Source organism: Sciurus vulgaris, assembly GCF_902686455.1.
Source record: "Sciurus vulgaris genome assembly, chromosome: 12".
Lineage (NCBI taxonomy): Eukaryota > Metazoa > Chordata > Mammalia > Rodentia > Sciuridae > Sciurus > Sciurus vulgaris.
Window position 1 is genome coordinate 79,550,007 of NC_136473.1, and position 21,892 is coordinate 79,571,898.

The following is a 21,892-nucleotide window of genomic DNA, read 5'->3' on the forward strand; positions in this document are numbered from 1 at the left end:
GGACATGTTCTCTGCCATCCTCCTGCCTCACAGCTACACTGAGGATGTGCGAGGGTCTGGTGACTGCATAGAGCTTGTCCCCAGGATATGACTCTCCTCATTGTCCTTCCACTTTGCTATTCTCAACATGGAATGATAATGATAATAGAGTAGAATCTCATTAATCCAAATGTCACCATTTCCAAGTTTGTGACTTGTTCAAGGTGAACTGCAGTTTGCCTTCACCTATCAATGAAGTGATGGTCTCAGGTGATTGCGGGGAGTGCATTTCCGAGCCTTCTACCACAGCTAAGCGGAACTGGCTTTCAGCCTATCAGAAAATGCCAGGTTCATGGAATTGATTGACATGGTGGTCCCTTCACTTCTGTATCTTTCTGATGATTTGGATTAGTGTGATTTTACTGCACTATTAATCATTGTCTTTCATGATGCCACCCCCTATAAAGTGCCACGTCCTCTTTCTCTCTGCCCAATAGTGGAGAGGTATGTGAGTCTCCCACTGTGTGGATGGGAAGGGAGCCTTTGGCCCAGAGAGGGCCCAGCCTCACCCACAGTCACACTGGTTCTTCACGGAGCCTGGATTCAGCCTGGTCTCCTCTGGGGCCTCGCTCTGCTCCATGGCACCCTGGGAACAAGGACAGCTTTGCCTCAGCTTGAGCAAGCTCCCAAGCTTGGCTCTTCTCTATCTGCTTGCCACCCGCCTCGCTCCCTGCCCGAGGAAGGGCCTCGCTTGCTCTGGGTCCCCAGCCTCTCTCCCACCCCTCCGCCCCTATTCACTCCCCTGTTCATTTCTGTTTCCAGTGCAATGTGCCACCCCAAGCCCTCCCACCTCCCCTGCCTCCCCGACTCCACCAGCCAACCCACTGTCGTCTGAATGCCCACGCGCCGACAGCAGCCATACCATGCGGGTCTGAGCTCTGACGTAAGCACTTTTCTACTGTACTTCATCCACCCCAGGGAATGGGCAGGTCCCCCTTCCCTCACCCCCATGTGCCATCTCTGCCTCCCATTCCCACCTGCATGGCTTCTCCCGCCCCAGAGCCCATGCGCACCCGCCCCTCCCTCTGTCTGCTTGAGCCACCAGCATCCCGGGCCGTGCTGGCTGCAGGCTGCTGGCGAGGCTGCTTCTTGGAGGTGGTGATGCCGCTGTGGGCTTCGCTTCCCCAGAAGCAGACAGGGATGGCGCTGAGACCTCGCCCAGCTGCTCTTGGGAAGGCACTTCCCTGGCCCCTGGCCCTGTACCTCCCACTTGTTTCCCCAAGCCCTGTGCCCCCACCACTATTTCTCCAGATCCATTACCCCACCCCTGTTTCCACACCCATATACCCCTACCCCATCCCCTCACCTCTACTCCTCCCCCTTAGACCCCACCCCATCGCTTCACCTCTACTCCTCCCCCTTAGACCCCACCCCATCCCCTCACCTCTACTCCCCCCATGCCCTACCTGTATCTGCCACACCCTACCCCTCTCCCCTATTCCTTCACCCTGTGCCCCCACCCCATGTCCCCCCATGCCTCCTGCCAGCCAGCCAGCTTTCCACCTGTCCAGATCCATGGCAGTGCTGCCACAGAACCCTCAGAAGCCCCCAGAAGCTGTGTCTCCATGCCCCAGTCTTACTGTGAATGAGAAAGCCATTGGTAGCCGGAGCCCAGGGCTGACGCCCTTCCCTGCCCCTGCGCTGCGAGTGGGAGAGAGACCTTCTCTCCAGAGCTCCCCTCTCTGAGGGTCGGGCAGGCCAGGCTCCAGCAGGCGTTAGGATGAGGCTGCTTTCCCCCAGAAGGCTGGCTGGCGGCACCGCCACACTGCGCTCCTCTCCTCACCCCACTTCTCTCTCCTCTAGTGCAAGCCCTGGCTGAGGCCAATGCTGTGAAGCTCCACAGAGCCACGTTCTGAAGCGTCCTCTGCCCATTGAGGCCCTGGCCCCCCATGCTGGCCCCAGGCCCCCCAGGGGAATGCCACTGGGAGCCAGAGCGGGGTCAGGGCTGCTGCCTCAAGGATACCTTGGTCTTGTACCCACGGCGCCTCGCCCCGACGCCCTTGCCGCTGGAGCCGTGGTCATGCAGGGCCCGGACAGTGGGGTGGAAGCCGTCTTCTCCAACGCCGGAGTTGCAGGGAGCCCCAGCCTGGCTCTGGCTGACGTCACGATGGCCCCGCTGGAATATCCCCTGATGGAGAGTGCACCCTTGGCCACCTGAGGTGAAGACCAGAGGCGAAGAGGAGGTGGGTCCTCTGCCTCTTGGACCCCCGCTCAGCACTGAGGACGGCACTGTCATCATCCCCCTCCCCACCGGCCTCAGCTGTGCACAGGCTTTGACACATCTCCACTGATGGGACGTCTTGGGGTTTGGTGGAGACCAGTCACCCTGCTTGAGCCAAAGACAAGAGGATGAGAGATGGGGAAAGGCGCCTGGGCTCCCAGAGGGGACGGTGCTGGCTGAGAGAGAGAACAGCAGGTCTGCGCGTGTCTGAGAGCAGGTCGGGAAGGAGGGCAGAGAGGAAGGGAGAGATCCTCAGAGGGGGGAGGGGAGGAGGATGTGTTCACAGGTAACGGGGACGGAGGGAAATGGGAAGGTAAGTCAGGATCAGCTTCACAGGGAAGGCTTCGCTCGGTGCCAAGTGCAGGGCTAGACGGTCACGTCTGTACCTCCACCTCATCCTCAGGAGCATCAGGACCCCAGGAGGACCCACCAGCAGAACACATGTGGTGGCTCCAGCTGGGGTGCTTGGTACAGGGACCAGGCGTGCAGCGGAGGGGAGTCAGAGAGTGGCAGCCTGTGAGATGGTTCTTTCTGGGTCAGGGCCTGCTGTCTGCCTTTCCCTCCTGGAATTGGGCAGAGGGAAGAACCTGTCCTGTGTAGGGTGTGGTCAGCCTTGGGGCCTTACCTAGTTTCTTGTCCCATTCCCCCCTAGAAAGTACTATGGCCCAGCTGAGTGTTTTCCCCAGGGAAGAGGGAATGAGGGACCCTGCTTCTCATCCCAGGTGTCCCAGAGGAGGGTCAGCGGAGGCTGGACTCTTACAGTCCACATACCAGAGAGGCGGCTGGGGAGAGGCAGAAGCAAAGCATTCTTCTGCTCCACCCACCTTGAGATGAATGTAGCCAGGGAGGAGGGAGAAGGGCAAGAGGAAGACACCTGCCCTGAGGCCTTCTCTACCAGAGCTGCTGCCCAGAGACTTCAGCCTGACCTGCGGCAGCCCCAAGAACAACGACTTCATCTCCCACCAACTCTCCACTCCTTCATGGCTGGGACAGTTACTGGTTCATATGCAAGTAAAGATGACAATTCATTCAACAAATATTGATCGAGCACCTTTTATGTACCAGGCACTGTTCTAGGTGCTTCGGATATTCTCGGGCTTCTGAGAGTCGACAGACTGGGAGATCTTGCCTAGCTTTACTTCTAGCAGGCTTTTTGACTATGCCCCTTGGTTACGTTCCCATGTTGGCAGTCCAAGCACCCCAGATCTGTCCTTTCTCTCCTACAGACTGGCAGGTGGGATTAGCTTCCAGGTCACCCTCTTTGCCCACATTCTTCCCCTTCTACAAGAAACAGATTTTTCAGACCTTCCATGCCTTCCCCTCTCCTTGTGTCTCCTTTATTTTTTTTAAAGGTATTTTTAGAAATACATGTAAGATACCAAGAGATAATGTCGCACCTCTGCCACCTCTTCTCCCATTGTTTCATAAAGCTGGCTCTTTATGTTGCTTTACATGCCTTAATATATGTTTGGAGATGACACATGTGAGAGGTATCTGTAATATATGTATGTTTGGATGTCAGTCCCTTCCTTGGCTCCTGCCTAGGCCCATTTTCTCTCCACACCGTTCCTTAGCATGTCAAGGCTGGCCCCCTTGCCTTTTTGATCCAAAGAAGGGGAGAGAAAAGACTTATTTTAAGACAGATCTATTTTATGCTTTTATTTAAAAAGCAAATCTATTTTCAAAATGTGCAATGTCTGAATGGGTTCGCCAGTGATGCGAGGGGACTGAGGAGACTGCCCGAGGCCCCAGTTGAATGCCCTTCCCTCTTCCCCGATGGCTCCCTTTCCCATTCCCCCAGTCAGCAAAGGGCGGGTCCCCACAGCTCCCTGGAGAGCATCTTGCCAGACCTGGGCATTCCCTTGATGTCCTGGTCTAAGGTTACACTGTCGGCTCTCCATGGTGCCCTGAGGGTCGTCAGGCGTGTGGATCCTCTTGAAGGAAATGTTTACAGTTGTATGTACAAAAGGACTCCCACGCAGGCGCGCATACTCCTCAGCTGGGCTCCTGCACCACCCCGCTTCCCATGTCGCACTGCTGAAAAGGCAAACAGTCTAGTGGCAGCCTGTGCTAAACGGCACCAAGGAGGTCAGTGCTGGACCATGATAGGTGCAGATCCCCTAGGAAGTGGCTCTGTGCCATTCCTGGCTCTTGATTGCAGACACATTCAAGTTCCTTGAACTTTTACACTTTGCTTTGGTCCCTCTCTGCTCTGGGTCACGTCTGCAGCATCTGTCTCCCTCTGTGATCTTTTTCTCTGGAGGCGGTTCTTAGGGGCAATACTTCAGTCTGGCATCCAGGCTGTGAAATCCCCTTCCTTGCTGGGGAGGGTCCAGCCGACAGTGTAACATCTTAGCCTTACCTGAGAAACCCCCCGGGCTTCAGCAGGCTGCTGCTGGGATTTTGAACTCCACCAGCTCAGCCTTCCAAATTGCTTACTGACTGTTGAAATGAGAAAGGAGGTTTTTACCCTGCAAAGATTTGGGCAGGATGGGAGTTTTTGTCCAGATCTAAAATCGAGGGTTTTGGGAATTTTGCACAGAGCTCTTGGCCAGTATTTTGGGCCCGACCTCCAACTTTGGCATTTGCTGACACTCTGTCCAGCCAGGAGCATCTTGCTACAAACGAGCGGGGCCCAGATGAAGTCCCAGGGCTAAGCGACTGTCCTGGGGAGAGCTCTGGTTACTCATCTAGGGCCTTCCCAATTAGCACATTACCTCCCTGATCAATAACCAAGAGACTGCACTCGAATATTGCTGTCACTTTAAAGATTTTTCTGAGGTCGCAAAGCTGTGCACGAGCTCTTCTGCCTTTGCAAGAGGCATGTTCTTGGGGCAGGGCTAACTACAGCAAGATGGAAATTCTTCCTTTCCCCTTAGGCACCCTCCACCTGGCAGCTCTTAAAACTAAGGAAAAATATAATATATATATATAATACACATATATCTATTTATGCACATATTGGGGCCAATTTGATTTGCTAGTATTAGACAATAAACCATGCAAGGAAATTTATGATCTCAGTGTCTTTCTTTAGTATTAAAGTGACCTTAGATGAAGAAGTAAGGTTTAGATAAACAGAGGGCATCTCTGTTGGGACCAAACAGCTGTAGCATCCCCTTAGCATCTGGCTAGCTGAAATAGCATCTGTCTATTTCACCCGGACCGAAATAGGTGAGAGCTTGTTCCCTCTTTTCGGCAGCATTCTTAATAGATTTAGGCACTGAAGAATACCTGTGAGTTTTGCATTTGTATCTTGCAAGTTTGTATAAACAACAGGAAATAAAATGAATGGTTTGTACACACGGTGTGCGTGTCCACTCCATACCTTGTCGACCCCTAGTGGCCTTCAGTATCCATGGCAGTCCAGGAGCTTGGCAGGAAAAGCGAGCAGAGCTGGGGGGGGGGGGGGATGGGCTGGAAGCCTGTCCACCCTCCCCAGGCTTCGTCTACACTCCAACCTACCTCACAGGCAGAATCCCAGCGTTCTGCAAGAGCGCCATCTCCCCTCAAGCTGGGGAATGGTATGTACCGACATCAGGGCCGTCATTTCAATCCAGGTGACCCTAGATTGGGGCTTGTGCTGATACTTCAGGCTCAGGTACCTTCTTTGATTTGCCTCCGAGAGGAGATAGGACGGTGGAGAAGAAAACGAATTGCTCGCCTTCCGCAGTTACTACGCGGTGACTTATGTAGCTGCTATTGCTAGAAGCTTTCTAGAAGCCTAGTAAATTCTATGGGGTGGACAGTGGAGAGGAAAAGGGAGCCCCAGGTAGTGGTAGGCCTCAGCAGGATGTCAGAATATAGAGATGCAAAGGCGAACTTCTTTTGTTTCCCAATTTTGGTTGGTTTGGTTTCAGTGGCTGGTGCTGAATTCCGCACACCTACTCTCACCCCTAAACAGAGTGGGCGTTCATATTTTGGAGTTTTCAGCAACCCCAGGGGAGCTGTAAACCCTGATGATTCCTCTGTGAATCAGGGAGACAAGGGACCACTTGCAGGATCAAGACAGACACCTCAGAGAACTTGACACTTTATGGGGGCCCCAAGCCTCCATCCACAGTCCCCACCTGGCTCAGCTGGCAGAGGGGGCTTGTGAGGGAGGTGGACTAGGAGGTCACCAAGACCCGCAGGCATCACTGTCTCCACAACCAAGAGCTCTCCTCTGACTGGATCAGATCAGATTGTGCCCACAGTTCCTGCGGGGTTTCTGAAAGGGGTCAGTAATCAGGAAATGCGAATGAAAGAGCAGCTAGCTGCAGGCCTTTGAGGAGTGGTGCTCTGGATCGGCATGACCATGACCTGAGGGTCACGCCGGCCGCCAGGGGCAGCCCCTCCCTGGCCCTCCTCACCAGCCACCTGTGCAGTTGGCACACCGCGGTGTGAGGTGACTTGAGGAGGTCTGTGGTGTTCTGCTCCCGACCCTGCTGCCCCTTGGTTTCCTCATCTGTAAAATGAAGACATCCACCTCCATCTTGAAGAGCTCTCAAGGAGGTCAAATGAGAAAATAGATGAAAAACAAAGTTTTAAAGTTCAAATTCATTCACAGTTGTGAGGAAGCAGTGGTGGTAATGTTGGGAAGGCCCTGAGCCACCTTTGGGGGCGTGACAAAGGGAGAGGACAAATGCTTTCCAAGGGTCCGCCTTCAGTAGCTCCATGGACTTCACTGGCTGTCATCACCAGGGCCGGCTGAGAGTCCTCTGAGGTGTCCTTACCCTGCCCAGTCCTATACCTCCTGCCCTAGGGAGCAAGCACACTACCCCAGCCCTCCCCACTGGCCAGACCCAGGACTGGCATGCTCCTTCCTGGGGTTGTCCCTGCAAAGGGTCCTCTTCAGGTGGGTGGGCTATGGGCAAGCCCCTCTGGGTTCAGCTCCAGTACCCAGAGAACCAGGAGGGGTCTGGTTCTCCTGAGCTCACAGGTGGGCTCCATGGCTGGGACTGGGGTGGGGGGGTTCCTAGCTGCCGTTCTATACCCCTGTGGGAGCAGCTGAGAACCCTAATTTGAAAGAAGTCTTTCATATGGCAGCATATTAATCGTATATTAATAACTAATAGTATTTATATTATAAAGTAATAACACTGGCTTATTGTGTCTTTCATGTGCCAGGTATCAGTTCTATACACTTCACTTATGGGCAACCACTATAATCCTCCCATTTCTCTATGTGATTAGTACTCTTCTTACCCCAAGGACCAAGGCTTGGGGAAGGGTAAATAGAATGCCTACGATCTCGCAGAGTTAGGATGAAGCTCAGGTGCTTTGACTTTAGAACCCACTCTCTCAACCTACCAGGCGTTTCAATGGGAGTCAGACTGCCCCCTAGGGGGCATTTTGGCCATTTGCAAGAGAGCCTTAGGTACCTCAACAACTAAGGGGGCCAAACTCTTCCTGACCTTTGGTGATAACAACACACAAGACAAATTTCCAAAAGAAAGAATTATTCCACATCCTGCACAGCTTTAGAATGTACGACTGGAATCATGTATATAAGATAATCCTACTTCGTAATACTACTGAAATGCTTTTATAAACCTGAGTTTTTAAAAAGTAGTTCATGAGCTAGGTGTGTTGGTATGTGCCCGTAATCCCAGTGACTCAGGAGGCTGAAACAGGAGTGTGGCAAGTTTGAGGCCGATCTGCGCAACTTAGCAAGATCCTGTATCAAATAAAAAGGGTTGGGAGCTGGGCAAGGCGGTGTACACCTGTAATCCCAGTGGCCCAGGAGGCAGAGGCAGGAGGATTGTTAGCTCAAAGCCAACCTTGGCAACTTAGCAAGACCCTATTTCAAAATATTAAAAATAAAATTTTTTTTGGCTTATGGTTAAGTGCTCCTGGGTTCAATCCCTGGTACCAAAACAAAACAAAATAAAATAAGTAAAATAAAAATAAAAATAAAATGAAATAAAAATGGTTGGGGATGTAGCTCAATGGTAGAGTGTCCTGGGTTCAATTCCCAATACCCTCCCTCAAAAAAGAGGTTCATGAATAACTCAGGAAATTAGGGGAAAAAATAAATTAGAAGAAGTAAAGACTTCCCCTTAAACTTATTGAATAATGTTCTCCATGCATTGGCTGCACTTCAACTATTATATATGTGATTGAGCATTATGCCAGGGCAGTAGGGTGTTGCACATCGGTGTGTCAAGGTCCTGGAGATTGAATTATGCCTCTGCACTTGATGGCGTTTCAAGGCAGATGTGTGCATCTGTGATCACCTGTCAGGACCCCACTCAAGGTCACAGCACAGGAAGCTAGTCTGACAATAGACATGCGTCACACTCAGTTCCTCCGCATGGACCTTGTCCTCCTTCCTCGTCTCCACTGGTCTGCTTGGCCTTGCTTTGCCACACCTGCCTCACTTGAGGTAATGGCCCCTTTCTCTTACTATACACAGCACATCTGGTCTGTTATTGACCTCCGGACAATTTGTATTCTAGTGTTCACAAACTACTGTTTCATTGTGTGTGTGTGTGTGTGTGTGTGTGTGTAGTTTGTTTTGTTTTTGCATAGAATGACTCTAGTCTTCTATTTTTATTAATCAACCCCAAGGCCTCTGAATGTTCTCTCTGGTGTGTGAATGCCAACACTCAATAAGGGGACGGGTGGAGAATAGAAGTTCCTTAGATTAGACAAAGGGGAATGAAGGGAAGGGAGGGGGGATGGGAATGGGAAAGACAGTAGAATGAATCAGACGTAACTCTCCCATGTCCATATGAACACGTGACAGTGAAATCCACATCGTGTACAGTGTCAAGAATGGGATCCTTATTAGAATAAGTCATATCCCATGTATGTATAATATGTAAAATACATTCTATCATGTATATCTAAAAAGAACAAATAAAAAATGTTTTAAAAACCAGGGCCTTACGCATGCAAAGCAGGTACTGTACCACCACAGACTCTTCTGTTTCTTTTAAGTGCTAACTTATGATGTGTAGGTACAAGCAATTTGCCTGTTTCATTTATGTCTTCTGATTAATTTTGCCTGAGCATTTATATATTGAACGATGTCATATTTCATTACAAATTATCCATTTGTTCCTTTTTTAGTATAATTAGCTTTATTTTGGCTTTTAAATGATGTATGGAGATGAGTTCTATCACCTATGAACTTCATTTCTGGGTAAAGGGCACAGTTCAAAGGAGGTGTTGAGAACTACATCTCTAAAATGGGGTAAAGGGTGTTAGGAACCTTCTGTACCCTCCCTTCTAGGGGCACTGAGCAGGAATAGATGCACCCTGTCTACACAGCTGGTAGGCAGACTGGGACCAAGCCTCCCTAATTGATTACCCAGTCCTGCCCTAAGCTCAAATGCAGGGCTTTGTCTTCCATAGCTCACCTTTGCATTCCAAAGCTGCACACTGCTGGGGGAGAGAAGGCCATAGCCCTGGAGATCTGACTCCCTTATGGCACATTTGCCCTGGCCTGGCCTGGCCATGGGGCCTGCTGCAGGTTTTACTCAGGTGGTTGTTGCCCCCTAGTGTCCATCGTGTGAACAGCACAAAAGGTCGTTCCAGATGAAATTACTGGTTCCCAGAGACCCACCGATTTCAACTCTTCCCACACTCTCCACCAAACCAGCCAAGGAACCCAGGCATCCCCTCAGGCCCCAATTCTTCCATATCCAATGCTACTTTTCTAGAGGAGATAGAGATGGGAACTGCTGAGTTCAGCCTCAGGGCATGGGGTGGACGCAGAAAGGGTGAGGTAGGTGTTGCCCTCTCTGGGAACTGAGGGAGCCTGGGTCTTTAAGAGCTGCTTGGTGTGTGTGTGTGTGTGTGTGTGTGTGTGTGTGTGTGTGTGTGTGTGTGTGTGTGTGTGTGTGTAGTGGGAGGGTGGTGGGAGTTAATGATTCACCAAAGGCCTCTTCGCAATTACCAAGGGTCAACTTCCTGTGAGCATGCACACGCTTGGTCCTTTGGGCTCTCACCACTAGCCAGTGATCTGGAAGGCCCACCAGGTGGATCGCAGCATGATCTCCATCACTGAGTGGCAGAGTGAGTGCAGCGATCAGGTGGAGGGGCCTGGGCTGGGGGTGCGGGCCTGGGTGGGCTGAAGATGGGCCCCTCCCAGCCTGGCTCTGTCTGAGGAACTTACAAACGTGACCTCTGGAACCGGTGGCTGGGAGCCGCTGTGTTGGCACCCTGGGACCGCGGGTTCAAGGCAGGCGTGGCCCCCTTGTGACTCACGGGAGATGGGGGCTGCTCGGGGCACACAAACCCTAAGGTCCCCTGTGGGCCTCATCAGAAACCAAACTGCCCACAACACTGAGTGGTCACTCCTAAAATCCCGCTCTTGCCTTTGGGGGAGAAGGCAGGGAGATGGCCCATAGAAGGGACCAGAGAGTCCACAGAGAGGGCCTGGAGAGGGAGGCTGTGGCTCAGTGGGCTTCGTGGTGTGAGTTTCTTAGAGGCTCCTCAGCCTCGCTCTCATTGTGAAGTGAGGAGGATACTCATTCTCTGAACGCATCCGTCTCTGCTGTGCGCCACGCACAGTGCTGGCAGAGAGCAGACAACCGAGAATGAGACAGACTTCCAGAGAGGACAGGCAGGCAGGCAATTACCCAGCGAAGAATGGGTATGTCAGAGGTGGGTAAGTCCCCTGGATAAATCCAAGGGTAAGGTGGCTGGGGGAGTTTGAAGTAGGAAGAGTTGCTGCGTTACAGAGTGGTCAGGGAAGGCTACCCTGAGAAGGGAAGCGAGGAAGTAGTCATCAGCTACCTGAAGAAAAATGTTCCAGGAGGAAGGAACAGCCAGTGCAAAGACCCTGAGGCATGCTCATACTTGGTGTGTTTGAAGACCAACAAGGAAGCTGGTGTGGTTGGAGCAAAAGGAACCCAGGAGAGAGTTTAGGTCAGGGAGGTCACTCAGAGGCCAGACCAGGAGGACTTACAGGCTGTGGTAAGGATCTTGCAAGATGGGAAAGCACTGGATGCGTGGTGCAGAGGAGTGGTGCTCTTATTTATATTTCTAAAAGATCACTCTGGATGCCGGTCTGGGAACAGATTGCAGAGGGGCAAGGGCGGCAACTGGGAGGCCAGTTCTGTGCTGAGAGAAGGTGGAAGAGCCCAGGGAGTGATGGAAGGCGGTTCATGCTGGCTCTGTTTTGAGGAATTTGCTGGTGGATGGATGTGGGGTGTGAGAGAAAGAAGGGTCGGGAATGCCTGCGGGGGGGTCTCACCTGGGCAGTTGGCAGGGCTGAGTAGGGGTCTCACCTGGGTGATTGGTGGGGTTGGGTAGGAGGGCGCTGGAACTGGACTTCAGGCCCACTGAGTTTCTAGGGGCTGTTAGGCATCCAGATGGGAGGTTGGGTGGGCAGTTGGGTGTGTGAGCCTGGCGTTCAAGAGGGAGACCTCGCTGGAGGGAGAATGTGGAATGTGGAAGTCGCCTGCATATAGATATATACTGTTTGGAATCGTGAGAGCCCATGAGCTCACCAAGGGGGTAATTTCCCAGCCTCTGCACTACTGACCCTTGGGGACAGGATGATTCTTTGTTGGGGGCCGACTCATGCATTGTGGGATTTTAGCAGTACCCTGGGCCTCTACCCTCTAGCTGCCATTAGCAAGCCCTCCGTGCCCCTTGCGACAATCCAAATATTGCCAAATGCTCCCCAGAGAACAAAACTGCCTCCCCCTGTATTTCCACCTTGCCCAGCTGAGAATCAACCACCTACAGAATAAACACACAGAGAAGAGTGCAGAGCCCGCCAGGGGCAGCCTGCCAAGGTACCAAACCAATCAGCCTAGGAGCAAATATCCCCTTATCAAATGCAATAAGTCCTAAGAAAATGTACTGAGTCCCTATGAGAGGAAGGAGTAGGGGGACCAGATTCAGGTCAGGGAACAAAGTGGAGAAATGACATGAGTTGAGACCTGAAGGATGAGGAGCGCTGTTCCAGGTAAGGAAACCACACATACAAAGGCCCTGAGGCAGATACTCATCCAGGAAACGAGGAAGAGCCATGGGGTTGGGCACAAGGGAAGTGGGAGGAGATGAAAGTGGGGGCCGCAGGCCATGATAGGGTGAGTGGTCTCTTTGTGCTAAGCAGAGCCTTCATGCGATTGGATGTACATTCCCAGGACCTCCTGGAAGACAGAGCTATAAAACTTAGCTGTGTTGGAGCTGGGGTTGTGGCTCAGTGGTAGAGCTGCTTGCCTAGTGAGTATGAGGCACTGGGTCCAATTCTCAGCACCACGTATGAAAAAATAAATGTCCATTGACAACTAAAAAATATTTTTAAAAAACCCACAAAATACTTAACCATGACTGGGCGTGGTGGTGCCCGCCTGTAATCCCGGTAACTAGGGAGGCTGAGGTAGGAGGATCTCAAGTTCAAAGCCAACCTCAGTGGATTAGCAAGGCCCTAAGCAACTCAGTGAGACCCTGTATCTAAATAAAATACAAAATATGGCTGGGGATGTGGCTCAGTGGTTAAGCACCCGTGGGTTCAATCCCTGCTGCCAAACAAACAAACAAACAAAAACCCTAAATCTGTGGCGTGAGCAGGGAAGGGTGTCATGCCTCACACCGCAAGGGTGACTCTTGGGCTCTGCCTCTAGGGCTGGCCGGGCAGTAGAGACCCTTTCACACCTTTGCAAAAAACCAAAGGAGGTGCAGGGTGCAGGAGGGAAGATGAATCTCTCAGTTTGGGACCGTGGAGTTCAGACCGCCTGGCAGGCAGTAGGATGTGTTCCGGGCTCGAGAGGGGCTTGGCCTGCACGGATAAACAGCGATGAGGTCAGCACATAGGTGGGACTTAAAGACACGGGAAGGTGAATGAAAACAGAATGAGAAGAGAAGGGAGCTCAGGCCCAGGCCCTGAACGAGTCAGATCCCAAGAGGGAGAGAGAAGGGGAGCTGGCCGAGGAGACAGAGAGAATGGGTGGGCATCAGGAGGAAAATCAAGAATGTGGTGTCAGGGACGCCAAGAGAAAGGACGTCTCAACCCGTGAGTGGCCACCCACTCACCGCTGAGGACCGACCTGCCCATTGGATTTGGTAACATGGAGATCATTAATGGCCAAAGTAAGAGCAATCCCTGCAGACGTGGACTGGACCAGATTGGTCAAGGACACTTCAGAGTCAGACAACCAGATTCAAAGGCGGGTTCTGCCAGCTGCTGTCTGTGTACCCCCGGGCAAGTGGTGTAACCCCTCAGTGTGAATCGGGGCTCACAGCAACACCTACCTCACAGGCGGCCACAGAAACAAATGAGTTAAGTGTCCAAAGTGCTTAGACTGAGCCTGGCACAGAGTGAGCATTGCTGTCAATCACTTCTGTTACCTGTGAGAGGTGAAGCCTGCTCTTCTTTCCCTTCTCTCCTTTGCTTCTAGAACAAATCCGTCTTAAAGCCCTACCGAGGAACACAAAGAGGGGGGTACCCAGAGTTGGGGTGTCAGCCCCAGTGTGTGAGAATAATACTCAACGGGGTGGCCTGTGCAAGGCCACAGCCAAGGCAGGGAGGGAAGGGCATCCGACAGGGTGGGTGAGGGTGGAGGGTAACTTCATGGTGCAGACACCTGATGATTAAAGACCCATCTTCAGGGGTGGGTCAGCATACACCACCTAGGAGCCTCACATTCGGGATGTTTCTGCCTAAGACACATAACTAGAACCCAGTCACAAGGAAGAAGCAGACAAACCCACATGTAGAGATGGCTACAAAATAGGTGGCCTGAATCTTTAAAATGGGTGGGGTCACATCAAGGAAAGACTGACATACGGTTCCCAACATGGGACTAAAGGGAGATGACAACCAAATGCCCCCCGGGATGTGAATTACCTTCATTTCCTGTAAGTAACATTCCTGGGACCACTTGAGCGGGGTCCCAGGGCTTGTGGATAGGAAGACTTCATTGGGGTTTTCTTGTTTGGTTGGTTTTGGACTTTTTTAGTTGTAGGTAGACACAATACCTTTATTTTTATGTGGTGCTCAGAATCAAACCCAGGGCCTCACGCATGCTAGGCAAGCGCGCTACCACTGAGCCACAACCCCAGCCCGAGACTTCTTTGTTAATTTCCCAATTTCCTGGCAGTATCTTGGCTCTCTAGGAGAACGAAGGGAAACTACATGGAAGTATTCAGGAACAGACAAGAGCCAGGAGGCAACGACTCTCAAATATGTCAGGAAAATTCTTGTTTTGTAACATACTGCAACTTTGGAAAATTCTTGTTTTGTAACATACTGCAACTTTTCTGTGCATTTTGTGATTATTAAAAAGAGGAAAAGAAAAGGGAGAAAAGGTGAAGGACTCCTGGCTGAGGCGTGGACCATGCACCTGCTGCAGGAGGTTACTTCCCTGGAGCTCTCGCTGCTTTCTGGAGGAAGAAGGACATTGAACCTGGCTTCAGCAAATGTGAGCTAGAAGCAGGGCTCTGGCTGCAGGTTGCAGGCTCCCCTCTGCAGCAGCTTGGGAGTGGGGGAGCAGGGGGGTCTAACTAAACACCTCTCACCAGGTGACGCCCTAGAGAACCAGGCGACCCAGAAGCCGGTCAGCCTCTGCGCTTTCTACTCCTTGTGACTACCCCAGTTGCCTCCAGAAGGGGGCGGGCTTTCCCCTCTGTCTGGATGGTGGGACTGTGGACTGCATACTCCTCTCTCCCAGAGCATCTCTGTGCCAAGACCGCCCCACCCACTGTGTTCACTGCCATGGTTGCTGCCCTGAGAGGAACTTCAGGAGCAACCCCCAGCTAAAATCGCCAAGGCACTCCAGAGGCAAGGGTTGGGAGGAAGGTCTGAAGCTTGCGTTTGAGAAACACTTCCTGACCTTTTTCTGTGAGGTTTTGTGCTCACTGAACACTGCAAGTGGTAGTGTAGCCCTTAAAGAGGACTAGCCCTACAATGGAAAATTCTGGAATTGCACCAACCCTTGAAGAGGATGAAATAAGTTGGGAGAGTGATAATTATCCCAGCCAGCGAGAGCCCCTGTTGCAAAAGAAGAAAGTATAATATAGGGAAGAAGACATAAAATGTAGATTTTTTTTAAACAACTGATAAACAGTTTATTAAAATAGCTGACTTAGACATCTGCAATGGTGACTTCACCCCCCACATCTGACCTGGTACTGATGCAAATAATCTGCTCCCCAGTCTCGGAAGGACCACGTGAGTCAGGCACATGCATTCTCATGTGGCTGCATCCTGGATTCTCGTGAGTCTTAGAACCTTCACCACAGGGAGTGTTTCTCAGAGTGATTCTCAGAATCTCAGTAGGGATCTGAGATGGTCAAGTCAGTGCACATCTTCAGGGGCTTCTCTTGTGGCTGGCTAGAGTAATTGTAACTGGGTGAATTTGTCACCTCTGCTTTCTGAGGGTGTCTTTCCAGACTGTTTAAAAGCCATGGTTGAGTTGGGCATGGCGGCTCATGCCTGTAATCCCAGCAGCTCAGGAAGCTGAGGCAGGAGGATCAAAGCCAGCCTCAGCAACAGCGAGGTGCTAAGCCACTCGGTGAGACCCTGTCTCTAAATAAAATACAAAATAGGGCTGGGAATGTGAGTCAGTGGTTAAGTACTCAGTTCCTAAAATAAATAAATAAAAAGGGCTGGGGATGTGGCTCAGTGATTAAGTGCCCCTGGGTTCAATCCTCAGTGCCAAAAAAAAAAAAAAAAAAAAAAATCTGGTAACAGATTATAAAGAATTAACTCAAGAAAGACAATTGGGGCTGGGGAGATAGCTCAGTTGGTAGAATGCTTGCAATGCAAGCACAAGTCCCTGAGTTCGATCCCCAGCACCACAAAAAAAAAAAAAAAAAAAAAAGAAAGACAATTGTGTTGTTTTCTTTCAGTTGTAACTATAATTTATAGTTACAACTATATAATTTATACAATTATATAATTTATAGTAAAACTTTGTTTTTGCAGTCCTGTCTCTAAAAAACCAGAATAATTCCCCCCTCACTTTTAACAACTATCTGTAAAAGCATGATAATGCTACCCATTTCATAGAAGTCAAGGGGACCACCTGTAAGATGTTAGTCAACAAGACCAAGAGTATCAAGACCATTCGATGGGGAAAGGAATGGTTTTCAACAAATCCTTCTGGGAAAACTGGCTATACACATACAAAAGAATGAAGTTGGGCCCTTATTATACACCATATGCAATGGTTATTTCAAAATGGATCAAAGACCTAAACATGAGAACCACAGCTCTAAAATTCTTAGAAGAAAGCATAAGGGAAAGCTTTGTAACACAGGTCTTGGCAATGTCTTATTGGATGGGACATCAAAAGAACAGACAACAAAAGGAAAAATAGATCAGTCCAACTACACTGAAATGGGAACTTCTGTGAATCAAAGGACACAATCAGCAGAGTGAAAAGGCAACCTAAAAAAGGAGAAAATATTTGTATATCGTATGCATGACAAGGGGTCAATATCCAGAGTACATAAAGAACTCCTGTAAAACTCAACAAGAACAACCTGATTAAAAAATAAGCAAGGACTTGAACAGACACTTCTCCAGAGAGGATACACAAATGGCCAATGAGCTCATGCAAAGATTCTCCCCACGGCCACACATGAGGAAAATGCAAATCAAAGCTCCATTGTGAGGCCACCTCATATCCATTAGTATGGCTGCTACCAATAAAAAACCAAAAAAAAAAAAAAAAAAAAAATCAGGAAATCAGGTGTTGGCAAGGATGTGGAGAAATTAGAACCTTTACACACTGCTGATGGGAATGTAAAATGATGCAGCCACTTTGGAAAACAGCATGGTAGTTTTTCCAAAAATTACGAGAATTACAAGAAGATCCAGCAATTCTACTCCTGGATAATACTGCTGGGTATTAAAGTAGGGTCTTGAAGAGATACTTTTTACACCTGTATTTGTAGCAGCATTATTCACAAAGGCCAAAACATGGAAGTAACCCAGATGTTCATCCACAGATGAATAGATCAAAAAGTGTGGCATTTACACATAGGGACTATTATTCTGCCTTAAAAAGGAAAGAAATTCTGATACATGGCACAGCTGAAGGAGGCTGGAGAATATTATAATAAATGCAGTAAGCCAGTTACAAGAGACAAATGTTGAACGATTCCACCTCTCTGAGGTTGCTAGGGCAGACAAATTCATAGAGACACCAGTAGCTTGGGAGCCTGAGGCAGGAGGCTCATGAGTTCCAAGCCAGCCTCAGCAACTTAGCAAGACCCTGTCTTTAAATAAAATATTTTGAAAAGGACTGGGGATGTGGCTCAGTGGTTAAGTCCTCCTGGGTTTAATGCCTGGTATCAAAAAAAAAAAAAAAAAAGTAAAAGTGGGCTGGGGAGATAGCTCAGTCGGTAGAGTGCTTGCCTTGCAAGCACAAAGCCCTGAGTTCAACCTCCAGCACGGCAGGAAAAAAAAAAAAAGATTCTTAAAGAGCAAGTGGAACTGTGGTTGAGGGCGAGGCAGAGCAGGGAGTTAATGAGTCCAGAGATTTAATGAAGAACATAGATTTAATGAGCACAGAGATTTGGTTTTGGAAGATGAAGAGTCCTGGAAGTGGACAAGTGGTGCTGGTGTACTTAATGCCACAGGACGGTGCAGGGAAAAATGGTTAAGATGGTAGCTTCTGTGTTATATGTGTTTTCCCACAATTGAGAATTTAAACTTTTAATTTAATTTTTCAAATGATAAGCACGATCGAGAATTCTGTGCGATGGAGAGAGTTCAAGACACAAGGAAGCTCAGATCCTGTGGCTGGCACATCTCTTCTGGAAGGGAGTGATCTAAAACCTGTATCAAATGTCCAGAGTGACCAAACAGGGTGCCCTGCTTTCTGGCTCTGAGCAAACTCCTGAGCTTCAGAGGATGCCCCGAGGCACGTCGCCAATAGGCTGGCATGGTCAGAGTGGTTCCCCCTGAACTGAGCTGCCCCACCCCACTAGGCTGAATCCAAGGAGGCAGAGCGTGTAGGGTGGGCTCCCCAGGTGGCTGCTGTAGGAGCCAGAGGAGAGAAGAGCAGGGGCAGCTTTGGCGGAGGTTCCCAAGTAGGAAAACGAGCACATTCCTGGCTGATGATGTCCATATTCCTAGCTGGGTGAGAGGCCAACACCTGAGAGCAGGGGTCTGGGGAGTTTTGAGGAGAAAGGGGACTGAGCATTGTTGGGGAAGGTGGCGACAAACTCTTAAGAACCCCAGCCGGACAGTTCTGAGGCTCTGGGGCTGGTGGTCGTGAGCGTACATCGACGCACTCCTGCCCTCTAGGGGTGGCTCCAGGTATTGACTGCTTAAGCACAGAAACAGTAGGCAGATGTTTGTGATCAGCCAGGACCTGAGCCTGAAAATGACCTGCATAAATGCAGCCCTGGAGGACAGGAGGAAGCTGAAACTCCAAAGGAGTGCAGGTGACACTGGCTTCCTCATGAGCCATGGTGTGAGGAGGTGCCCGGCAGTTCCCTGGTGCCAAACATAGTTCATGCCCATCTTCCTTCCCCTGCCCAACCCTCCTTCCCCAGACCCCACAGAAGCTGAGATTCCTGGGTGGAAATGGAGCTGCCTCTAGAGGGCACCTGTCCTATGGTGATGGGAAAGTGTCAGGGTCTCACCTGATCCCCAAAGTCCAATCCTCCACCACCTCCTTGCCCATTGCAGAGATTGGCGTGGGCATCACCGGCTTCGGCATCTTCTTCATCCTCTTTGGAATACTCCTGTACTTTGATTCGGTGCTCCTGGCTTTTGGAAACGTGAGTCCCCCAGTCCTATGTACCTCTCCTGGCCCAGCCTCCTGAGGTCTCCACCATCAGGTGGGTCAACCCTAAGTTCATTCACGTCATGCCCATCCAGGGTTCAGACATCATCAAGCTGGGACAGATGAGGGTCCCCTGGGGATGGATACCAGGGCTTGCCAGGCACAGAGAAACTGAGGACCTGGATTCTATGCCAAGCTCTGGGTGAGGGCTTAGGGGTTCTACAATGACCCCCAGCCTCTAGGAATAGGGATTATACCATGTACTTTCGTGGCTGGGGAGGACAGCCATGGCAGAGAAAAAGTTACTCTAAGATGAACACATTTACTATGAAACAAGAGGCTTACAGAAAGAGGAAGATGAAGGAACTTTGGAAAGGAAATGGGCGCGGGGGTGGATGAAGCACTTGCAGGTGGTTGGAACAGCAAGAGGAAGCATGGAGGAGGAGAGGGAAGGCACAGAATACCCTAGAAGAAAGCCAGAGGGTTACATTGATGGGGCCCTGAGCACCCATAAGGGACATTTAGACAGCGTCAGGCCTGGCCCCAGAAGGTTCCAGGTGACTTTGGGTAGGATTCTCTAACCTATTTAGGACTCAGTCTTCAGCTTTGTAAAGAGGACCCCATTTTCCCTGGGGTCATGATGAGAAATGAAGTCACATACAAGGAAGTGGTTGGAATCCAAGGACTTGGCTGGCAAACTGGAGATCTCCAAGGTTCTTCTTGTCCATCCCCTGCCTCTGGGTGGTTCTGTTCCTAACCAGCTGGAATTACTCCAGGGTCTGGGGTTCGGTCACATTGCTGGAACACCCCTGCCACCTGGTCCTGAAGACTTAGCAGGTCCTGCCCTGCACCGCCCAGGTGGCTCCAGGCCCCAGGCCCTGACTCCTCCTGGGTCATGTGCTTGCCCTCAGGCTCCTCCCTCTTCCTTGCCCCGCAGCTGCTGTTCCTGAGTGGCCTCTCCTTCATCATCGGTCTGAGGAGGACGTTCTCCTTCTTCTTCCAGCGGCACAAGCTCAAGGGGACAGGCTTCTTCCTGGGGGGTGTGGTCATTGTGCTCCTGCGCTGGCCCCTCCTGGGCATGCTCCTGGAAACCTACGGCTTCTTCAGCCTCTTCAAGTGAGTGCAGAGCCTGTAACCCTCAGGAGGCGAGGCCCATGGTGCAGTGGCTGTCACAAGTCCATCTCTAAGCTCCTCACCCATCCAGGCCCCGGGCTCCCTTCCCCCACCAGGCTCGCTGCCCTGCAAAGGGTGGCACATTCATCCTGGGTCAGGCCCTGCCGGTCATTTGATACAACTGGGACACCAAGGGTAGAGGTGGCTCCATGCCGGGGCTGTGAGGCCCAAGGCGGGGGCAGTGGGAGCACAGCCTCCCAGGGCTCTGTGCCCAGGTGCCAACACACCTGGAGCAGGTGCTTCACACCTGGTCCTGGAGGAGGGGAGGCGTCAGGCCAGAGTAATAATAAAGGGAGTAACAAACACAAGTAGGGCTTTGCACGCGGCCCTGTGATGCAGTTCTAATGTTATTAACCCATTTCGCGGATGGCAGCAGAGAAGGAGCCGCCCAAGTGTATGCAGAGCCCCTGAGCAGAAGAGCCAAGATTTTCACACAAGGAGTCTGGCTTCAGGGCTTCCTTCTGAACACTTTACTCTCTCTAAAAGTCGGTGCAGAACCAAGCCTGCCCCAGGGCCCAGGGGCCTGCTCTCCTGGGAGCCAGGGCTAGAGCCTCCCTAGTGGGCGGCGGACCTCAGCCTCCTCCCCTCCCTCCTCCCTCCTGGGCCATAACTGACTGCCCCTTCCCCCACTCCTAGGGGCTTTTTCCCCACGGCATTTGGCTTTCTGGGCAGCGCCTCGGACATCCCCTTCTTGAGTGCGGTAAGTGGATGGCCCCCGGGGCTCAGTGGTGGTGCCTGGGGAGGGAGAAGCGCCGGAGTTGGTAAAACTGTTACCCCAGGTGCAGCGGACCCCCCCATCAGACCCCACCCAAGGTGCCCCAGTCTTCCATCCTCTTCCCCTCCGGCTCCCTTTCCATTTGACCAGAGTTAAGGAGGAGAGGGGCCAGCCACAGGGTGGGGTAGAGGAAGATAGCTGTCACCTGCTCCCGACTCCAGTGGAAGAAAGGGAGACGCAGAGACTAGCCCAGCCAGAAAGTGCCTGGCATTTCTGTGGAGCTGATTAAGTCTGGGCCCCAGGCATGGAGAAGCCGTGTGACAGTCAGTGATAGTACAGCCCGTCCTGGTCCCCACCCCCATCTCTGAAGCACCTGAGAGAACATGAACCCCTGAGATGGCCTGGGAGGCCCCACGGCCAGCACCCTGGGCACATCCCGAAGCCCTTCTCCCCCTCCGCGCGTGGTACTGCTCTCGGCCCCCAAGGCCAGCTCTGTAATAGCTGCATATGGAGTCTGCTCCCTCCTCTTTGTCTGGACTAATGATTCTTGGCTCCCACAGCTGTTCCGCAGACTTCAAGGTACCAGCTCAATGGTCTGAACCACAGAGACGAGCTCCTTGCAATCGGATCGCTGTTGAGGGGGCTGGAAGGGAGATGGGGGCTGCTTCTCAGGTCCCCCACCCAGCACTGACTCATCCCTGTCATGTGGGGCCTCCTCACATCCACAAGGAAGGATGAAACTGAGTGACTGACCTCAATCCCCAAGTGGACTCAAGAGGCAGCCAGGACTCTTGGGAGCAGAGATCTTAGCCCCATGGAGACTAGACTGGGACTGGCCTCCCAGCCTCGCCCTGTATTTAAAAATGAAGATGAAATCCTCAAGCTCTGAATGAGTCTGAGTTTTGGAGTCAGTGTGTCCAGCTCCGTCAATCCATCCTGGTCTCCTTGGGGTTGGCAGGGGGTGGGGCTGAAACCAATGCACACACCCCTTTTCAGGTAGAGGAGTTTCGGCCTCTGAGGGTCAGGTCTGCTCTGCCTGCTGTAACTTCCATCCTGGTG

General features: G+C 51.4%; 2 protein-coding genes across 11 annotated transcripts in view; both read left to right on the plus strand.

Annotated features, from left to right (window-relative positions):
• Positions 1–5,561, plus strand: part of PLEKHA6 (pleckstrin homology domain containing A6) — a 126,300-nt gene extending 120,739 nt beyond the window's left edge. For all 10 annotated transcript variants that reach the window (XM_079107388.1, XM_079107384.1, XM_079107385.1 and 7 more), the window contains 2 exons: positions 802–922; positions 1,843–5,561. In XM_079107388.1, the coding sequence (XP_078963514.1) occupies positions 802–914 (113 nt within the window). In that variant the 3' untranslated portion in view covers positions 915–922; positions 1,843–5,561. The remainder of the gene's footprint in view (positions 1–801; positions 923–1,842) is intronic.
• Positions 5,562–10,145: 4,584 nt separating this feature from the next.
• On the plus strand, positions 10,146–21,717 carry GOLT1A (golgi transport 1A). Its single transcript, XM_079108152.1, has 5 exons — positions 10,146–10,264; positions 18,849–18,940; positions 19,883–20,061; positions 20,755–20,818; positions 21,394–21,717. The coding sequence occupies exons 1-5, from the start codon at positions 10,240–10,242 to the stop codon at positions 21,430–21,432; spliced, it is 399 nt and encodes a 132-aa protein (XP_078964278.1). The 5' UTR covers positions 10,146–10,239; the 3' UTR covers positions 21,433–21,717.
• Positions 21,718–21,892: the final 175 nt, after the last annotated feature.